Source organism: Xenopus laevis, chromosome 2L, assembly GCF_017654675.1.
Source record: "Xenopus laevis strain J_2021 chromosome 2L, Xenopus_laevis_v10.1, whole genome shotgun sequence".
NCBI lineage: Eukaryota > Metazoa > Chordata > Amphibia > Anura > Pipidae > Xenopus > Xenopus laevis.
The window spans coordinates 128,375,166-128,393,905 of record NC_054373.1 but is presented as its reverse complement, the minus strand read 5'-3'; the positions used below and the strand labels follow the sequence as shown (position 1 = coordinate 128,393,905).

Genomic DNA, 18,740 nt, shown 5'->3' with positions numbered 1-18,740 from the left:
ATTCACTAAAATCCGAAGTTGCGTCCAGGGCGCTGAACACTGGCGAAGTATCGCTAGCGTTACTGCAGCAATCACGCAAAGTTGCGCTAGCGTTGTCTAATTTGCATACGGCAGGAAGTTAAAGTTGAATGGACGTATATGTTGCAGCCAATACATTACACTACACAAGCCTGGAAAACCTTAATAAAATAAATAGAGTTGTTATATTGCCCTACACATGATCCCAGTGTATAGTTTATGTGCCATATGTTAGGAAATGTAGGGGGGAAGCCTGGCACCCCAGAAAAAATTTACGATCTTTTGCAGCCTATCACCCTGAAAAATGAAGTCGCAAGCATTTTTTGGGACTTTTTTCAAAAAAAAAAAAAAAAAAAAATTTGCTTTGCGGGAAAAAATAACCGATTTTCATGATTTTTCGTGACTTATCCCATTGACTCATACGCAACTTTGACAGGTCTGAGATGTGGGATTTTCTGATTCAGGCCTTTTCATCCTCGGGGTTTTAATAAATTCCGAAAAATTTGTGAGTTTTTAAAAGTCCGATTTTTGCATTCAGAGTTTAGTAAATAACCCCCTTATGATTATGTAGAACAGTAAATTGCAATGGATGAATTCATCTTTTGAGCAATGTAGCTATAAATTGTATTATGTTGATGTTGCAGATCTAAGGGCAAATGCTGAATGACAGAAAAATCAACATATCCATTTACTTTGATGAAAGGCAATACAGACAATAACGCAATGAGTTTCCCATCAATGGGCCAGATTCAGTTCAGCGAGAAAAATGTTAATCACTTGAAAAGTCATGGACGAGATTCAATTGAAAATGCAATTCAATTCAGAGAAACTTATATTGGTTTAATCACGTGAAAACTATGGGAAAATCCTGGAACTGAATTTGAAGAAAAGTTTTTTTTCCTCGAATAAAATTCATGTCTTTTCACGTGATAAACCAGGAGATAACCTTTTCTCACTGAATTGAATCTGGCCCAATATCTGAAGCTGGCAGCAATTTATTAATGGTTAATTTAACCTCAGACTAATATTAACAGTGGTCATATGCATGCCCAAGAAATTACTCTTTAAGAAAGATTTCCACTTATAACATGATCAAACAGGAGCCTAAATACACCACATACACAACCTGTGGGCACAATAAACTTTTTTCACTTTGAACTATTTGCCTGGTGGAAGATTGCCCTTATTGAGTGCCTGCTCCAAAGAATATTCAGTCTGTCTACTCCCCATACTGAGGGCTCAGAGCGGTGCACCTCTATGTGGTGAGTAATCACTTTCTACTTGAAGACCCTAACCTTGGATTTATTATATATTGAACACCCCAATAAATGACTATAGGGATTTTTCATGCTCAAGAATTACTGTGCAGATTAACAATTGCTTGTTATAACCTTTGTGGCTTGCCAATCTGCTGGAGTAAAGATGTGCAAGGAACAGAACTAGGGGCTATGCAATGAACCTTTAGAGACTGTGTAGAGGAAAACACCTGGACACTGGTTTTCACTGAGAAATGTAAATCTTAACATCTTCACAATCCCTAAACACCATGGGGCAGCCATTAAAGCACAGGATACGAGCAGATAACAGTTCTGAAAAATGCCACTGTACACTACAGAGCTTATCTGTTATCCGCTGTGTATCCTGTGGCGTTTCTCCCTTTTCATCTTTGAATGGCTGCCCCCATGGCTGCTTTATATAAACAAGCTGTTGTGTAGCCATTCAAAGCTGAAAAGGGAGAAACTCCACAGAATACACAGCAGATAACATGACAGGTGCAGCGTCAAGTCTGTACCCCTCCCCTTCTGATCAAAACCCCATACCTACTGCCCAATGAAACACACACACCACTGGTTTGGAAAGAGATGGCCGCAGTTGTTTATTTAACAAAGTAATACCATACTTAACATGTATAACATATTCAACTTAACAAGCAGTTTGTATAACAAACCATTTTGCCTCAACTGGTAAGATTGGTTCCTCCTCCATTTCCGGGGCCCTAAACCGGGCTGCCTAACTTTCCCATGAGGACCCAGGCCTACCAGGCTATATCCAATCGCTGTGAGATACCCCATTTTAACTCCCCTTGGGGGTCCTTGTAAAGGTACCCTCCGCCAACTGCGACAGCAAACACACCTAACTACAGGGAGGGGGGGCGGGATGCTGCGTCCTGCTGCTCTCACGACCCGGCGCCGACTGGTGAGTATCTTGTGCGGCTCTGCCTCCTCTGTCGATCCCGGGAACCTAACAGCCAATCCCAGCGCCCCATACAAAAAAGGGGGGGGGGGGGAGTGGCCCTCTCCTATCACTGTCAGGCCCTGCTTCCCTTATACGCCTCATTGGGTCCCAGATAAGCTCTGTAGTATACAGCGGCATTTTTCAGAACTTGACTGTTATCTAGTGTGTATCCTGTGCTTTAATGTTACATAAACATAACCCCATGAAGCAATAATTGGAAAACATTTATTTTGGTAGCAGATAATAGAGGAAAGTTTCTTTATTCCAAATTCCATTAGCCTTTTGCTAAAATTAGTTCCAATTACATGAGAAACTTGCAGATGCCTAGTAAATTGCCCTGCTCTCTAAAAGAACCCTCATATTTCCCTCCTGAATTATTTTATACATGTTTTCTAAAATAATTTCTTCTATTTTGCTTTCCCTGCCACCGTGAATTCCTGTCATCAAGACATTCTGCAATATTTTTAACCTAAAAAATGTCATGTAGCCACTTAAACCAGGAGACAATTACCGAAATGAATCTTCAGAGATAGAATTGTATTTAGAAACTCTGAAAAGCCCTCTAAGAAGAGTAGCATTACACAATAATCTTGATATCTCCTTCTTTAAATATGCTTTATACTGTGCATGTGCATATATAAGGAATAATCTACCCTCTGTTGAAATTTATAAGGGTATTACAGGACACTGAGGAGTTTCGTGACCATATAAATGTACAAGGCCACAGGCCATTTTAGGCATGAGAATACTGTAAAATGGCTTGTGATATATTTTATTCCTCTGCAGTGCCATTCCACGCTCTCATTATAAGAGGATATGTAGCAATAACAAGCATTTTAATGTTTTGCACAAAGCATTTCCCAAGTTATCTGCATTGAAAGAATGTTCTGTAATGTACTTACTTTGTATGCAGTGTTAGGCACCAAAACTTGTACAGGTATGGGACCTGTTATCTAGAATATTCAGGACCTGGGATTTTTTGTATAAGGGTGCTCAGGGATTTTCCATATAAGGAATCTTTCTGTAATTTAGATCACCATATTTTATGTCTAATAAAAGATTATTTAAACATTCATTAAACCCAAAAGGATTGTTTTGCCTCCGAGAATTAATTATATCTTTATTAGGATCAAGTGCAAAGTACTGTTTTATTATTGCAGCGAAAATTCTTTTTAAAAATAATCCAACTTGATAACAACTTGATTTAGTCCATGATCAGTTCGCCACATGCAAAATATTGCTCTGTACTATGTCCTCACCTGCAATATAAAAACAGATTAAACTATCTAATAAAATGCCAGTGTGTGACAGAAAATATTTGCATATTTGTTACTCACTTTCTTATTTCATAAAACAAATTCTAATTCTATCTTTACGGCTTACAAGCAGAGTTGTTAAGCTGTTATGTCACATTTATTATGTTTTTATCTTTTTTTTAACATAAATGCATTATTAAGGGTCCATTTCATGCAGCAGCAACACAAGAAATGTACAAATTGGAAATGCACACCATTAAGTAACATTATCTTAATTATATCTTATGTTGCAGAGAACAACAATAATTATTTGTAATAATTTGTTTAAAACGGAGTCTATGGAAGACAGCCTTCCCATAATTCAGAGCTTTCTGGATAATGAGTTTCCAGATAATGGATCCTATATCTTTACATATTTTTTTTGCTTTATTTCAGCAGCATACTCAGTGCTACATACGGAAATATAATCTGACTACCCTTTACCACATAATTGTGGTCTAACTGTAGGCAGAATTTTGCCCAACTGTATGAACCATAATTTCCAACTTGACAACAACTTGATTTAGCCCATGATCAGTTTTCCACATGCTAAGTATTCTGTACTCTGTACCCTCACCTGCAATATGTTAATGTCAATATAATGTATTACCATAGACAAATGTGCCTATACTGCAATTCTAGTACAATGTAGACTGTCCTATTCCAAAACAATTTGCAGTTTGGTCTTTAGTCTTTTCCTGTATCTACTCATTTCTATTTAATCATCATTTATTTCAGTAACTCTGTAAATTTCACCTGGGAGATAAATTCAAACTGTTAAGTGACACATAGGATTAAAGACTGTAGCTGGTCCATCATATTGTAGACTAATCCATTGTGTTGTTAGCAGCTATAATAATATCTTAACCCTTACTCTAATCTGCAGCCATCTATGGGGCAACGTCCCTGTGGTGCTGCCACTTGAGCTACAAGTTAACAAGGGTTGTACACAACAAAACATGTAAACAACAGTCAGGATTACACACAAAAAAATGAACAGAAATTAACATTGATTCATGTGTTCTGCAAAACTACAAAAATACAGATTAACAGCTATAGATTCTCTTAATACAGTGGCATGTGGGGGGGGGGGCAACTACTAAAAAGAGTAATATTTTTACCACAAGCTGACTCACTATTGGATTTAAGTTGTAAATATTTATAACTAGTAATAAGAACTATATTGTGGTGCAATGTTTAATACAAATTTATAAATAGAAATTTATTGGGCTGTTTCACCCAAAGGATCAGGCACGATAGGTTCCTTCTGCAAAAGAAACAGCATAGACATTTATAAGTGACTAATATTAAAAAGATTGTTCTAAGAAAGTAAACTTATGTATCTTATCTGAGTCCAGATATTCGTCTTCCAACCCACAACATACTCCACCACTCGGGATTGGTGGTGGAGTCCCTCCGCCAGCCTTCTGGACCTTTGTCATCCTGGCCATACACTTGCTTCTTATTGCACCTCTTCAGGTCGATGAAGCTCTTCTATGCTATGTGTCCATTATGGCATACAGCACTTATAGCATTCACACAATCCACCACCTTTTTCTACAGTTGCCTGCATCTGGTAGCAGTGATCCAATATGACTGCGCACTGAACAACAAGTCCCATTGCTGCAGCACCTTATCCACTATCACTGTATTCTCCTCACTGTTGAAACATGGTTTTTTGGAGGCTGGTCCCTCATCTGCCTCCTCCTCCCTCCTCCTGCTGGGTTTTCGGCTCTGGTTTTGGAGCCCTCCTCTTAACCCCACTACCTGATAGGTTTTGCCCATCATCCTCCTCCTGGCCACTCCTCCCCCCGGGGTCCCCTTCCCCTACCTACTGGGCTCTCCTCCCCTCTCCCCCCCAGGGTCACTCCCTGCTGGAGTCCCCTCCCCCCTACCTGCTTGGGTCTGCTCCCCCTTCCTCCTAACTAATGGGGTCCCCTCCCTCTAACTAATTGGGTCCCCTCACCCCTAACTAATGTGACCCATTTCCAGGCCAGATGACCTCCTGCAAGGGCACTGAGAAATCCTCCTCCAACTTCTCAGTAGCACTTGCCCTCCACCTGTCCTGGCTGTGGTCCCAGATGCTTCTCCCTCCCCTCCCCCTCAACTGGCTTCTAACTGTGGCCCTCCTACTTAACCCCTGCTCCTGAGACCAGTCCTGAGCCCCACCACCACTACCTTCCTCCTCCCATTCCTGTCCACCTTCCTCCCCCAACTGTTCCTCCTCCTGCCTTCTCCCCCTGTGGACCATTTTTTAAAAAAATATTTTTGGGAAGCTTGTCAAATGTGCCTCCTTCTCCTTTGCTTTCCAAATAAACTTCCTGTTTCTTGAAAAAAACCAGGAAGCATGGAAAGGAATCAATTTTTTCATTTAAACTGCGCATAAGCCTCGATTTTTTGTGGAAAGCACAAGTAATCCTTGATTTTTTTTTCGGGAAAGTCTTCCAATTTATTCGTATGATTTGGTTTGATAAAATCATATTTTTAGGGGAACAAATACGAAAAAAATTTGTACAAAAATAATATTTCCGTGAATTATAATAAATAACCCAAAGATAGTGGATTTTTAAAATACTAAATAATCGAGTTCATTTGGTTTTGAAAATGAGAAAAAAACGAGTTTTAGTAAATAACCCCATGGGTGTAAGTGATTAACTACACTATATGAGCTCCTGATTTCTCTGTTGCCATAGGCGCTGATCTATTTTTGAAACTGTGAGAAGATCGTCAGGAAGAAAAAAAAAACTCCTTATTATTGGTTATATAATTTACTTTTACATGACCTTGATGGGTTTGAGATGGCGTATTTTCAGATTTGGATTTTTAGCAGCTTTGGGGTATAACAAATCTAAAAAAAATTCAAGGTTTTTTTTCAACTAAAAATTTTAGTTTTCCCCCAAAAAACCTCTACCAGAAAAAAATAGATAATAAATGGGCCCTAAGTGTTAATAATTCAAGAGAGGGACTTGTATTTTAATAGAATACACCAACAACAGCACTGAACAGTTTTCAGAATGTTTGTGACACAACAAGAACAACAAGAAGCATAAAATGTATAGTATTTGAAGACATACACAGTCCTTTGCTTAAAGGGCAAGTCAACTCCAAAATAAAAAAATTGCCTAATAAAAGAAAACATAATTCTTACCAAATTTCCTATTTACATTTATTAAAAATGTCACTCATTTTAGTTATTTGTAAAAATAATCGCTACTGAAAGTAAAATTTGTTTAACTCCTGGCTGATACTTTTTAAACAATGTTGCAAATGTCTTTATTCCCCAGCTAAGACAGGTCTGTTAATCATCTTACATGTATCAACAGATCCACCAGGGCAGAGAATAGAAAGGGATACACAAACTCTTCTTTCAATAGCAATACATATACAGGTATGGGACGTGTTACCCAGAATGCTCAGGACCTGGGGTTGTCCAGAAAAGGGATATTTCTGTAATTTGGATCTTCATACCTCAAGTCTACTAGAAAATCATATAAACATTAAATAAACCAAATAGTCTGGTTTTGCTTCCAATAAGGCTTAATTATATCTTAGTTTGGATCAAGTACAAGGTACTGTTTTATTATTACAGAGAAAAAGGAAATAATTTTTTAATAATCTGGATTATTTGATTATAATGGAGTCTATGGGAGACAGCCTATAATTTGGAGCTTTCTGGATAACGGGTTTCCGGATAACGGATCCCATACCTGTACATATAATTTAGACAATTTTAATGAATGTCTATTTCAAAGTTATTTAGAATTAAGTTTTCTGGTATTAGAAAAACTTTTCACTTGCCATTTGCTCATTTTTCATACTTTACAAGGAACATTTGAGTAGTATAAACATGTATATGTATATATATTTAAGGAGATGCAATAAATATGAAAATCTAACTATGCAAACAATAAAATATAGAAAACAAAATATAGTGAGTGTTTTTGAGATTGAAAGAGACACCTGCACACACTGTAGTTCATGCTTTTTGCTCACGGAAATCCTTTTGATCCAGAGTAAGATGAAAATCCAACCTGTCTCCAGTATGACTCAGTAGGTGGGAGAAAAATCTTCATGACTCCAATCTGGCATTTGGACCAGTCCATGGATTAGCATTGTATAAGCAAAACAAATACCATGTACCATGTATTTTCTAATTTGCTAAATAGGCATCTAGCACTTTAATGAAACTATCTAATAATCTGACAGTGGGAGAATATATTTGCAAATTTATTAACTTCACTTTAATATTTTCATAACACAAATTCGAATTCTATCTTTTAGGGCTTTCAAGCAGGGTTTTTAGAGGTTATGTTATATTTATTATGTTTTTCCTGTTTGTTTTTTTTAACTTAAAATGCATTCTTGTTAAGGGTCTGTTTCGTGCAACAGCAACAAAAGAAATGTATAATTTGGAAATGCACACCATTAAGTAACATTAGCTTTTCTGACTGCATTTATTTCTGCTTGTTGGAAACAGAAATATGTTTGAATTCTGTAAATTGCAGCTCCAGCTGTCTGAAATTAAAAGAATAAGTGGTAAAAACACAAGTCATTCCTTTCTTTCAAGATCAGTTAACTCCTTGACATTAATGTATTTACAGAAACATTTTTTATTGGTTTTGTCTCATATTATTCTGTATCACTGGAACTGAATATCCTATACATAAGTTTAGGAAAATAAATGAAACTATTTGGTTATATAGGTATGGGACCTGTTATCCAGAATGCTCGGGACCTGGGGTTTTCTGGATAACGGATCTTTCCGTAATTTGGGTCTTCATGCCTTAAAGAACAGTAACGTCAAAAAATAAAAGTGTTTTAAAGTAATAAAAATATAATGCAGTGTTGCCCTGCACTGGTAAAACTGCTGTGTTTGCTTCAGAAACACTACTATTGTTTATATAAATTAGCTGCTGTGTAGCAATGGGGGCAGCCATTCAAAGGAGAAAAGGCTCAGATTACACAGCAGGTAACATATAAACTCTGTCTGTCTAATGGTGTTATCCTGTGCCATATAGCCGTTTTTCAATTTCCGCCATTGCTACACAGCAGCTTGTTTATATGAACTATAGTAGTGTTTCTGAAGCAAACACATCAGTTTTACCAGTGCAGGGCAACAGTACATGGTATTTTCATAACTTTAAAACACTTTCATTTTTTGGTGTTACTGTTCCTTTAAGTCTACTAGAAATTCATTTAAACATTAAATAAACCCAATAGGCTGGTTTTGCTTCCAATAAGGATTAATTATATCTTGGTTTGGATCAAGTACAAGCTACTGTTTTATTATTACAGAGATAAAGGAAATCATTTTTGAAAATTTCGATTATTTGGATAAAATAGAGTCTATGGGAGACAGCCATTCCGTAATTCGGAGCTTTCTGGATATCGGGTTTCCGTATAAGGGATCCTATACCTGTAATATGCTACTGATTTAACCTGAAATATTTTAGAAATGTTAGAATTATTAAGGAGGCTCTCACCCTTTCTAGTAGACGCAGAAAACTTCCTGAAGCTGCATTTTTATGGATCATAAAACTGCATCTCTAATATTCAGCAGGTCACAGTGATGAGTGAATGTGTCCTGCTTCGCCAAAAACTGAAAATTCACAAAATGTATTAAAGTCAATGGGCATTTCCTTGCAGTAACCCACAACTTTTTATTTTGCACAATACATTGGAGTACATGGCCTTTTTTTTTGCTGTGAAACCTCATCATTTTCTCCATAATTACAGTTTTGGTGGTCTGGTGCAAAATGAACAATGAAATTATATTCAAAATGATACCTCTTTAAGCAAGTGCCCATATGTCACAGAGAAGGAGTTAACAAAGGGCTAGTGATACAGTTGGTTGGTTGTAACTTCAACTGTTTAGCCTAAATGGAAGGGGTCAGTTGTAATTAAGATATGGCAAAATAGATATCTGGCAAGACTTTCTTCCTTCTCTATTTGTATTTCTTTAATTGCCTGACACAAGGCCAAGGCCAACTTGTGCCTCAAATATGCACCCTTAATAAGCACTTTAGTTCATTCATGAATATAAGCACCCATCCGTACTCCAGAATGCAACTTTTTTTTTTGGATGAACAGATTCAGTTTTAAGTCTTCGTGGGTCAGCTAACCATTGGCCTTTAACATTGCAGTGACAGGGTCTGCCATTGTGTTGCTACTGGTGATAGGCAAATACATTTGTGGTGAATTTCCAGATTTGTCGCAAGTGAATTAATTTTCGAAACTGTGGTGACAATTCGCAGGTGAAAAATCCGCCGCATCAAAAAAAAAAATAGTCCAAATTATCCGGACGCCCATTGAATTTAATGCATTTGGACAAAAATAGCCACGCATATAAAAATTGACAATTGCGTCAAAATTATTTTGTTGCCCATTGACTTCAATGCGTTTCGCGGTAATAATGCCATCTTAAGTATGGGACATTGTTTTTTCTATTAGTAATACAGTTATGCTTTAAAGTCATTTAGAATGTTTGTTACAGTCTGCCTTTTATTCGACATAACATTTGCATTGGATACAAAAAAATGCAATATTCTTGTTTGCTGTAGATATTAAATACCACTAAAAACGAATCTTATGATACACATAGATAGCAACATAGATTACTGAATATTTCCATGTTGTGTGGCTATTCTACACGTCTACAAATAGAATATTAACTTTTATTATCAAAAAAGACATATTTGAAATCATTTATTTTTTGCCAAGAAAAAATTTTAATTATTAGAAGCAAACAATTTCTGATAATATACAAGGCAATAGCCATGCAAACATTTTTTACCGTGACACAAAAAAATACAAGTCTATTAAAATTATGGAAGAGTCTGTACATTACTGCAACAGAATAATGTTTTCACTGAAAAATCTCCAAGGACTCGCACTCCTTTCTGTTCAGCATTATTTTGAACAGACTTAGTGTGGCCTCGGCCTCTATGACTTATTGAAGAGAATGATTCACAAGGACAACCCGGTCAGAGAAAGCTGAAAATGAATGGTCCCTTTGGGATGCCTAATGAAATAAAACTTAACCAATTACAGGTCTGTTGCAGGACATTCATTTCTTAATTGGACTCGGAGCTGTCAAGTATCTGCAATATAAATATTTCAAGTAAATTGTGTTTTTTTTTTCCCTTTGTATTCATTGTTTCTGTGAATTAAGCTGGAGACAAAAACTGTACTGGAAACAATTGTTGTGCAACACATTATTATCCTGATGCCTTATTTCCCTCTAGGCACAATGTCAATGTGACTTACTACTAGTAACAATTCATAGGCATTATTAAAAAAATGTTTTTTGTCACAATTCAGTTTATTCACATACAATTATAATGTGTTATTAATTACAGTAAATATTTTTGTGCTGACCTATTGTTGGCACAGGTTATTAGCAATCATTTATTTCCAGAATCTTTTCAATTGTGTTTTCTACAGTAAAAAAAAAGTCTAATATATTTCTACATTATCACATTTAAATATATAGATTTTATGGCACTTTTATTTTATTGTTTTTGTTGTTATCCCATGCATTTTAATAGGCATTAAATTAATTGCAAATGTATCTAAACTACTTGCACATTAATAACAAGTTTCTATAAAGGTCCAACGTATTTGGCAGAGCTTTTCAGTAGAACAATTTATCGTGTATACACTCAGGGGCAGATTTATCAAGGGTCGAAGTGAATTCGAGGGAATTTTCGAAGTCAAAAAATTCAAAATTCACAGTAATTTTTTGGATACTTCGACCATCGAATAGGATACTACGACTTCGACTTTGAATTCGATTCGAAGTAAAATTGTTTGAATATTCGACCATTCAATTATCGAAGTACTGTCTCTTTAAAAAAAACTTCAATACTTCGCCAAATTAAACCTGCCGAAGTGCTATGCTAGCCTATGGGGACCTTCTAGAGAAGTTTTTTGAAGTCGAAGAAAAATCGTTCGATCGATCGATGGCTGAAATCCTTCGAATCGCTCGATTCGAAGGATTTAATTGTTCGAACAATTTCACTTTGACCGCAAATGGCCAAATTCGATGAAAAAAAACTTATTCGAAGTCGAAGTAATTCAATTCGATGGTCGAATTTCAAAGTATTTTCAACTTAGAAATTCAACCCTTGATAAATCTGCCCCTCAACATACAGTTTACAAACAAATATTAAGCGAAACAGAGGGTAGAGAAGGTCCTGCTTAATAGAGCTTCCAGTCTAAATGAAGTGTTGTAAAGTCTTGCCATGTTTTTTAAAGTTTAAAATCTCTGACTGTGCTAAACATAATTGCATAACTATTTAAATAGCAGCGAAGTGAATTTAATTATAGAGAGGCAATTAACCTGCCTGTATTTTGTTTATGTGGAACAGAAATGCCCAGAGGAAAAGATGATATTCTGGACCCCAGGCTGTTCTAAGGTGCCTTTCCAATGCTGCCCCCTCCCCTTGCCTACCTTTTTCAGCATTGGAGCAGGTAGTGGGCGGGGCCACATTGTTAGTGTAGCAATGTCTGCACTAGATGAGATGTTTTGCTGGTTTATTTCAGCTCTTAAACTTACCATGAGTGGCTTTTTACTACCTCTGGTAGCTTGTGGGTTGCTACCATCTGAAGCAAGGTTCTCACCGTCCTCATGATAGAAGAGCCCAATGCAAAGGTATCCCTCACAAGCACAGGGAAAACAAACAAGCTCCTAGTAGATAGTATTGTGGCTAGAATTGATCCTAGCTCGATCAAGGGGGACCGCTCCAGTTTACACTCCCTTTTGCTGCTTCAGTCGGGTGCTCTGTCTGCAGCGTCCCCGCTGCTAGAATTCACATAGACCTCGAAAAGAAATAGACGGCACTCCGAATGTACTGGAATGTACTTTTATTCCAGGTTAAAACCTAGTAGAATTGATCCTAGACCTAAGAGCTGCAAGTTAGCAATTATATCATTGTACTTAATGTATTTAGAAAACTGTAAGCATTTGATGTGGATGTGTGATGTGGATGTGGAGCATAAAAAAAGGAGTTAGATTTAAAAAAAAAAAACTGATGGTCATTTATTTTTACACATTTTTATTCCAAAAATAATTTTGCACCTATATTTGTCTTATTGACTTTAGTGGTTAGGTCAAGTCTAAGATGGTGTAAAAAATCGAATGTAAATAGTTGCACGTTTTATTAATTTGCCAATTAACAGTTTGCAATGAACTTTTTCTGTGATACTGATGCATGGTTTTAAGTCATGAATAAGGACAACAACATATCTGTAGAAATGAACGATTTGTTTTGCACCATCTGTTACAATATTTTTGGTGTGAAATATTTTACAGAATAGCATAAATACAGCCCATTGTGTTTCAGTTCTAAAGCCAAGCACCCTTTTGTGGTGGCTTCATCTTGTTCAAGCTGTTTCTCTTGCAACCACAGAAACCACCTGAAGTGTGAAAATGTGAAAGCAGTTGGTAGCATAGCTGGTACAGAATAAGTGACAGATTTTTTAATAAAAGATTTTGGCAATCATGGGTTGATGATCCACGCCTTCTTTGTTGGTCTTTTTTACTAAAATGTGAACATCTATACTGTACATAGAATTATTTTGAAATTCTACTCTTGCTCTTAGGTATCTATGTAGATGATTAAACTTAGACACTGGCAGGTTCTGTTGACCCCCACCCCAAACACTTGCATTTTGCATCATTATCAGAATTAAATTGACCACTTAAGGGCTCTTACTGACGAGCGTTTTTACCTGCGCTCCCCTGCGTTCCGTTTTTTTTTTCCAATGTGGCTGTACTCACACGGGCTCGTGTAGGCACCGAACGCAGGAAAAATGCAGCATGTTGTGTCTCAACCTGCGTTCAGTGCCTACACGCACCTGTGTGAGTACAGCCCCATTGGAAAAAATGTAATGCGTCTATTCCTGCGCTCCCCTGCGGCTGAACGTAGAAAAATGGAACGCAGGGGAGCGCAATTAAAAACGCTCGTCAGTAAGAGCCCTAAAGCAGTTTAATTCTGTTCATTCCAATGGGTGAGTTCAGTAGCAATGCTGCACTTACTAAGTGCTCAATGTACCAAGAACCCTACCAATACAGAAAATACCTAAAAAAACAATAAGCTTTTCACAATGTTCTCCTATAGGGTACTCTGCAAATTTGTAAAAAAAAATCCTTTTCTGCGTTATTACAGAAGAAAAAAAAATCCTCTTCTGCGATTTTTTTCATACATACATACGTTGCTTATTTCCACCGATCCAACAAACCATTTACAGTATAAATCATTGTATCAATGTACATGTGAATTCTTAGATTTGTGTAAATATAGTCTAGTGCTGTTTTCCTTAGGATTAATTAAATTGACCTGCATTGAGTATTATTTTGCACAGATAAATCATTTGCTGTGAGGAGAGACTTGCCTCAATTGTAACCAAGTAAGGAAACTTAGTTTCGGTTTCATGGGATGCCTTTTAGATTAAAGCTCGCCCTCTGGCTTTTACAGCACAGCCAGGGCAGTTGTTGATCACTCTCCAACTATAGGAATCTAATTGGGATTTGATCTGCTGAGCCCTGGCTGTACTTAGTCTGCAGAGCATTCCATACAATTGTGCATTTTAGTAACAAAAAATGTATATCCTTTCCAGCATTCGTTCTGCTCAGGATATTTTCCCTTTTGGGCAATACAGTACAGTTTTAATGTATGAGTGAACATTGTACATATGTGTGAACATCACTAATACTGCATGTGTAAATAAGTGGACGTTGAATATATAGACTACATGAAATACCATTGTGTAACATATACACAAGTTAAAAGAGTGCTTTGCTGAGTAGGACTTACAATCTAAAAGGTAATAATGTGGAAATAATAATTAGTAAATAAGTGAGCATAAGTGATTTTTGCCAATATGTCCCCTAAAGCGAAGAATTGTTTAAAAGAAACACATCTTGTGTTCAGTAATTGAAACATTGCTTCTCACTTTTATTGCATTATTAATGTTCTGCTAAAATCTGTAATTTACATTTTTATTTATATTCCACATATGAGCACAGTCCTCGCAATACGCATAGGCTTACATTTAAAGTACAAAAAACATTAGCGCTTGAATTTTCTGACAGTTTATTTTACCTTGTTTCTCAATACGAAAGAATGTATGTATTAATACTTGCCAAATTTTCCCAACACTATCACCTGTTGCTTTCCTTTGTATAAGGCAAATACATTGGCAAGAACCTCCTATGCTTCATAACAACAGATGGCTTTGATGCAACTTTACAAATTATTTCTGTTTCTGATTATTTTCTTTTACTAACTGTATTAATTACTTTTTTGTGTTTTTTAAGCTAATTCCATTATTGCCTCCTGATTTCTTGGCAGGGGAACATTTGCGTATCTGTCCTCAGGAATACACATGCTGCACTACTGAAATGGAAGACAAGTTAAGCCAACAGAGCAAATTAGAATTTGAAAGCCTTGTTGAAGAAACAAGCCATTTTGTCCGAACTACCTTTGTGTCCTGGCATAGAAAGTTTGATGGTGAGTAATACATTGTTTGTCCCCAGAAATGTGAAATTCGACAGCAGTATTTGATACATATATTTCAAACTAGTAACAATAACACCAGTATGTCATCTTTATAATTATATTGTTTTGTTTGAAATTGTAAAGTGAGCTATTTTTGAATAGCCACTAAGATGAAGAAAAATGTCATGCAGTGCAGGTTTTAAGGGAGTGCTTAAAGCTATTCCCTCATTCTAATATTTATCTCTTTAAAAAAAATAAGGTTTTAGGGAAAGAAGGCTCCAGCTTTTTGGTTTTCTTTTGACATTTTTTCGCTCATAAGCCTTTTTGGATGTCCAGTAGATTACAACACCCTGTCAGTGTTTTTGCTTAATGAAAATGAGCAACAGGATTTATTTTTGGTATTTTAAGAAGATTTTTATTTTAAAAAAAAGGAAGTGCAGAATAATTTACTTTAGAAATGTTTTGGAAATTAACCTTCAACACCCATTTTATTGTGATTTTGCTAGTGACATTATTATATTTCTAGCATATGCCAGGGATGCAATTTTCAGCAAACACCAAAATCTTACTAATGCCCAACAGCACAAGGTGGCAAGATAAAATATTGTATATCTCAATATTTTTGGTATCTACCCATTGATACCAATTTCAGCTACTCTTTCTGCATCTACCATTTTATATATATTCAGTGCCTTGCTCTTTGATTTACTGGAATATAATAGCAATGGGTGAAGAGATAGGAGTTTCTATTGAAAACAAAGATAACTGAGCTTCATTATGTTTGCTTTATGGCATCAAGCGTTTCAAAAATGCGTAATAACCTTTTTGACTCAAGTATTAATGAATATTTTCACCAACCATTAACCTAGTTACCTAAATTATCCAATGCTTAATGCCCCTGCTAATTGGTAATGGCTAAATTGGAATCCTTTGTCTAATGACTTGTTGACACTTTAGGAGTTTTCCCTTGTGTGCTCCTCTTCTTTTTAAGATTTAATGCTTAATGCTTGCTATTGCCAGCAGTGCTCCAGATATGTTTCTAGATACCCACTGTAATTTTCAAAAATTCAAAATTTCATTTTGAATTTTAAAAAAAAATCAAAGCATCCTATCATGCAGCTCTCCTAGGAGCATGAGCATAATACAGTATTAAGAGGCACAAAAGAACTTCATGAAGTCGCTTTGAATTCAAACAGACAGTTTTAACTACCAGTTACAGGGATTCCTTTGATATGGGCATTTTGCCTTTGGATGAGACTACATAACCCATATACACTGTTTAAGACACAGTGGATATAAACACATACAAATACTATATATAAAAATCATGATGAGCAATTTCTTACAGAACAGTTAGACAGGTTTCACTTAGATCTTATATCACTATGTAAAGCCTGATGGCAAAATCCAATATACTGTTTATAACATTATTGATAATACAAGATACATAATTATAGGTAAGCTGGTCCAACAGGCTGGTCCAACAGTTAAGTACACAATGTATATTTTATTCAGCCTGAATCTCACGGTTTTAGTAATGATATATTGTTAAACCGAAAATAAAATATTGATTATTGTTTAACCTTGTAAACTAGACTGTAAACCAAGAAATTAGCATTTTATCATTAATTGGGACTCTTGAAATGCTTTCATTGTGTATTCCACTAATTTCTGGCATTTAGGCCTATTTATCGGAATTCAAATTTGTGTCGTTTTACAGGTTTTTTCAACAATGATTAAACTCACATATTAAAAAAGCACGAATGTCTACTTATTTATTAATAGATCCAAATATAAAAATGAAGAGTGGATGAAAACATGCAGCAAACCTGAATAAGAATGCAAAAACCTCTATATCCTCATTTACTCTGAATTTTAGTATGTTTTAAGTGAAAAAAACTAATTCTGGATTCTAAAAGTAACTAAATATTTTAACATTTGCTAAGGACAGCTCCTAGGCTTGGATTTGTGGAAAGGCCACCAAGGCCAGGGCCTAGGGTGGCAGAATTTTAGGGGGCGGCATGCTGCCCAACCACACCCACATTGGTTCAGAAACACTGGGGATGCGCAGGTGATACAAACGAGATGAACAGTAGTGGGCCTAGGTGTTTCCACTATGTAAATCCAGCCCTGGCCAGCATGCTGCCCAATCACATCCACATTGGTTCAGAAGCACTGGATATGGGCAGAAGATACTATAGTTTTCTTAAATTTTCCATGCGCCAATCCCCAGTGCTCTGGAACTGATGATGGAAGGGGAGTGGACAGGGGTGACGAATGGCAGTGGGCCTAGGGGTGCCGCTATGTAATTCCAGCCCTGAGAGCTCCCATTGACTTCTATATGACCCCAGAAACTTTTTAATGTGTTTCATGGTTTTTACACTGAATCAAATAGTGGAAATTTAGTATTTTAAAACCATTCTTTACATGCCAGGTTTTTAGCACTAAAAAGTTTGACTCATAAAAAAACTGCCCCTTCCAGTATGGTTTTTCATTTACAAATGAAGGGTAGTTCCATCTAACATATGCAAACTAGCTCTCTTGTCTGTTTTTCTTTTTATGAGGTAACATGCAATTTCACAGTATTGATATATTTACACTTCCAGTTTAGTATTGTAAAGACAAGCAATTGGCATACACTCTTCTATAGTACTTACTTAAAGACTGTAGTCCCACAGAATCCTTTATTCACAGCGCCGGATTACCAAAATATGTGCCCCATGGCTGGCTTCCTCCTGCGCCCTCTCCCCAAAAGTGTGCACCCGCAATGTCGTCACTCTTCTGCTCCCTGCTTCCGGTGTCCTGGTGTGTTTTATACTATAGATGTGAAACGCGTGATTAAGGTTGCCACCTGTCAGGTTTTGACCTGGACAACCTGGTTTTTTGAAGGGCTGTCTGGGTCAAACCTTCCTGCCCAGTTTTCCAAATTAGGAAATCTGGGCAGGATTCCATATGACTGACATGTCAATCAGCCAATCGCTGATCGCCATGTCATAGCCCTGCCTCTAATGTCGAGTTCCTGCCCCTGGTGCATCATTCCCCTCCCCCATTATGTCACGGCCCGCCCGCTGTCTGGAGTTAGACGGGCCAAAAGATGGCAACCCTGCACGCAATAGCACTGCTCTTCTGCTCCCTGCTCCCGGGGCTTATTACATGTGTGGCTGGGTGGCATGCAGCCCTTAAAAATGTGCCACCTTAGGATTGGGACTTTGTGGCCTTGCCAAAAATCTGGGCCTGTTTATCCACGTATGTAGTTTCCTTTTATGTTTCTCTTTGAGGTGCTGCTAAATCTATTTTTAAGATGCAATGTTCATGGATTCTCTCTGCCCTGAGAACTCTGCACTACTTGCTTCTAAATACCAGTGTTTGATCTGGGAAATTTTCTAGGGTACAGGGCCCCGTGAATAAGGCATTAGATAGTGGCAGGTGTAGCTCCTGTATCAGTTAGGTATGAGCTAAAAAGAGCAGTTCTGAGCTCCAATATAGGAGTGGCAGTTTGGCGGTGTCTCTCCTAGGCCATATTGCCTGTAGCGTAGGGATCCTAGTGTGGACAGAATCCAGATAGAGGTGATCCAGGTCACAATGGGGTGTGACGCAGAGGTGAACTGAGATTCTTGCCAAGTCTGTCCACAGGGGAGTGTCAGCCTGTGTTACATTCTGCATGTAATGTTGCCGCTTGCCTCTGAGAAAC

General features: G+C 37.0%; 1 protein-coding gene across 1 annotated transcript in view; it reads left to right on the top strand.

Annotated features, from left to right (window-relative positions):
• Positions 1–18,740, top strand: part of LOC108708487 (glypican-6) — a 644,360-nt gene that overhangs the window by 135,356 nt on the left and 490,264 nt on the right. Inside the window, exon 2 of the mRNA XM_041582431.1 lies at positions 14,903–15,061. Within this exon, the coding sequence (XP_041438365.1) occupies positions 14,903–15,061 (159 nt within the window). The remainder of the gene's footprint in view (positions 1–14,902; positions 15,062–18,740) is intronic.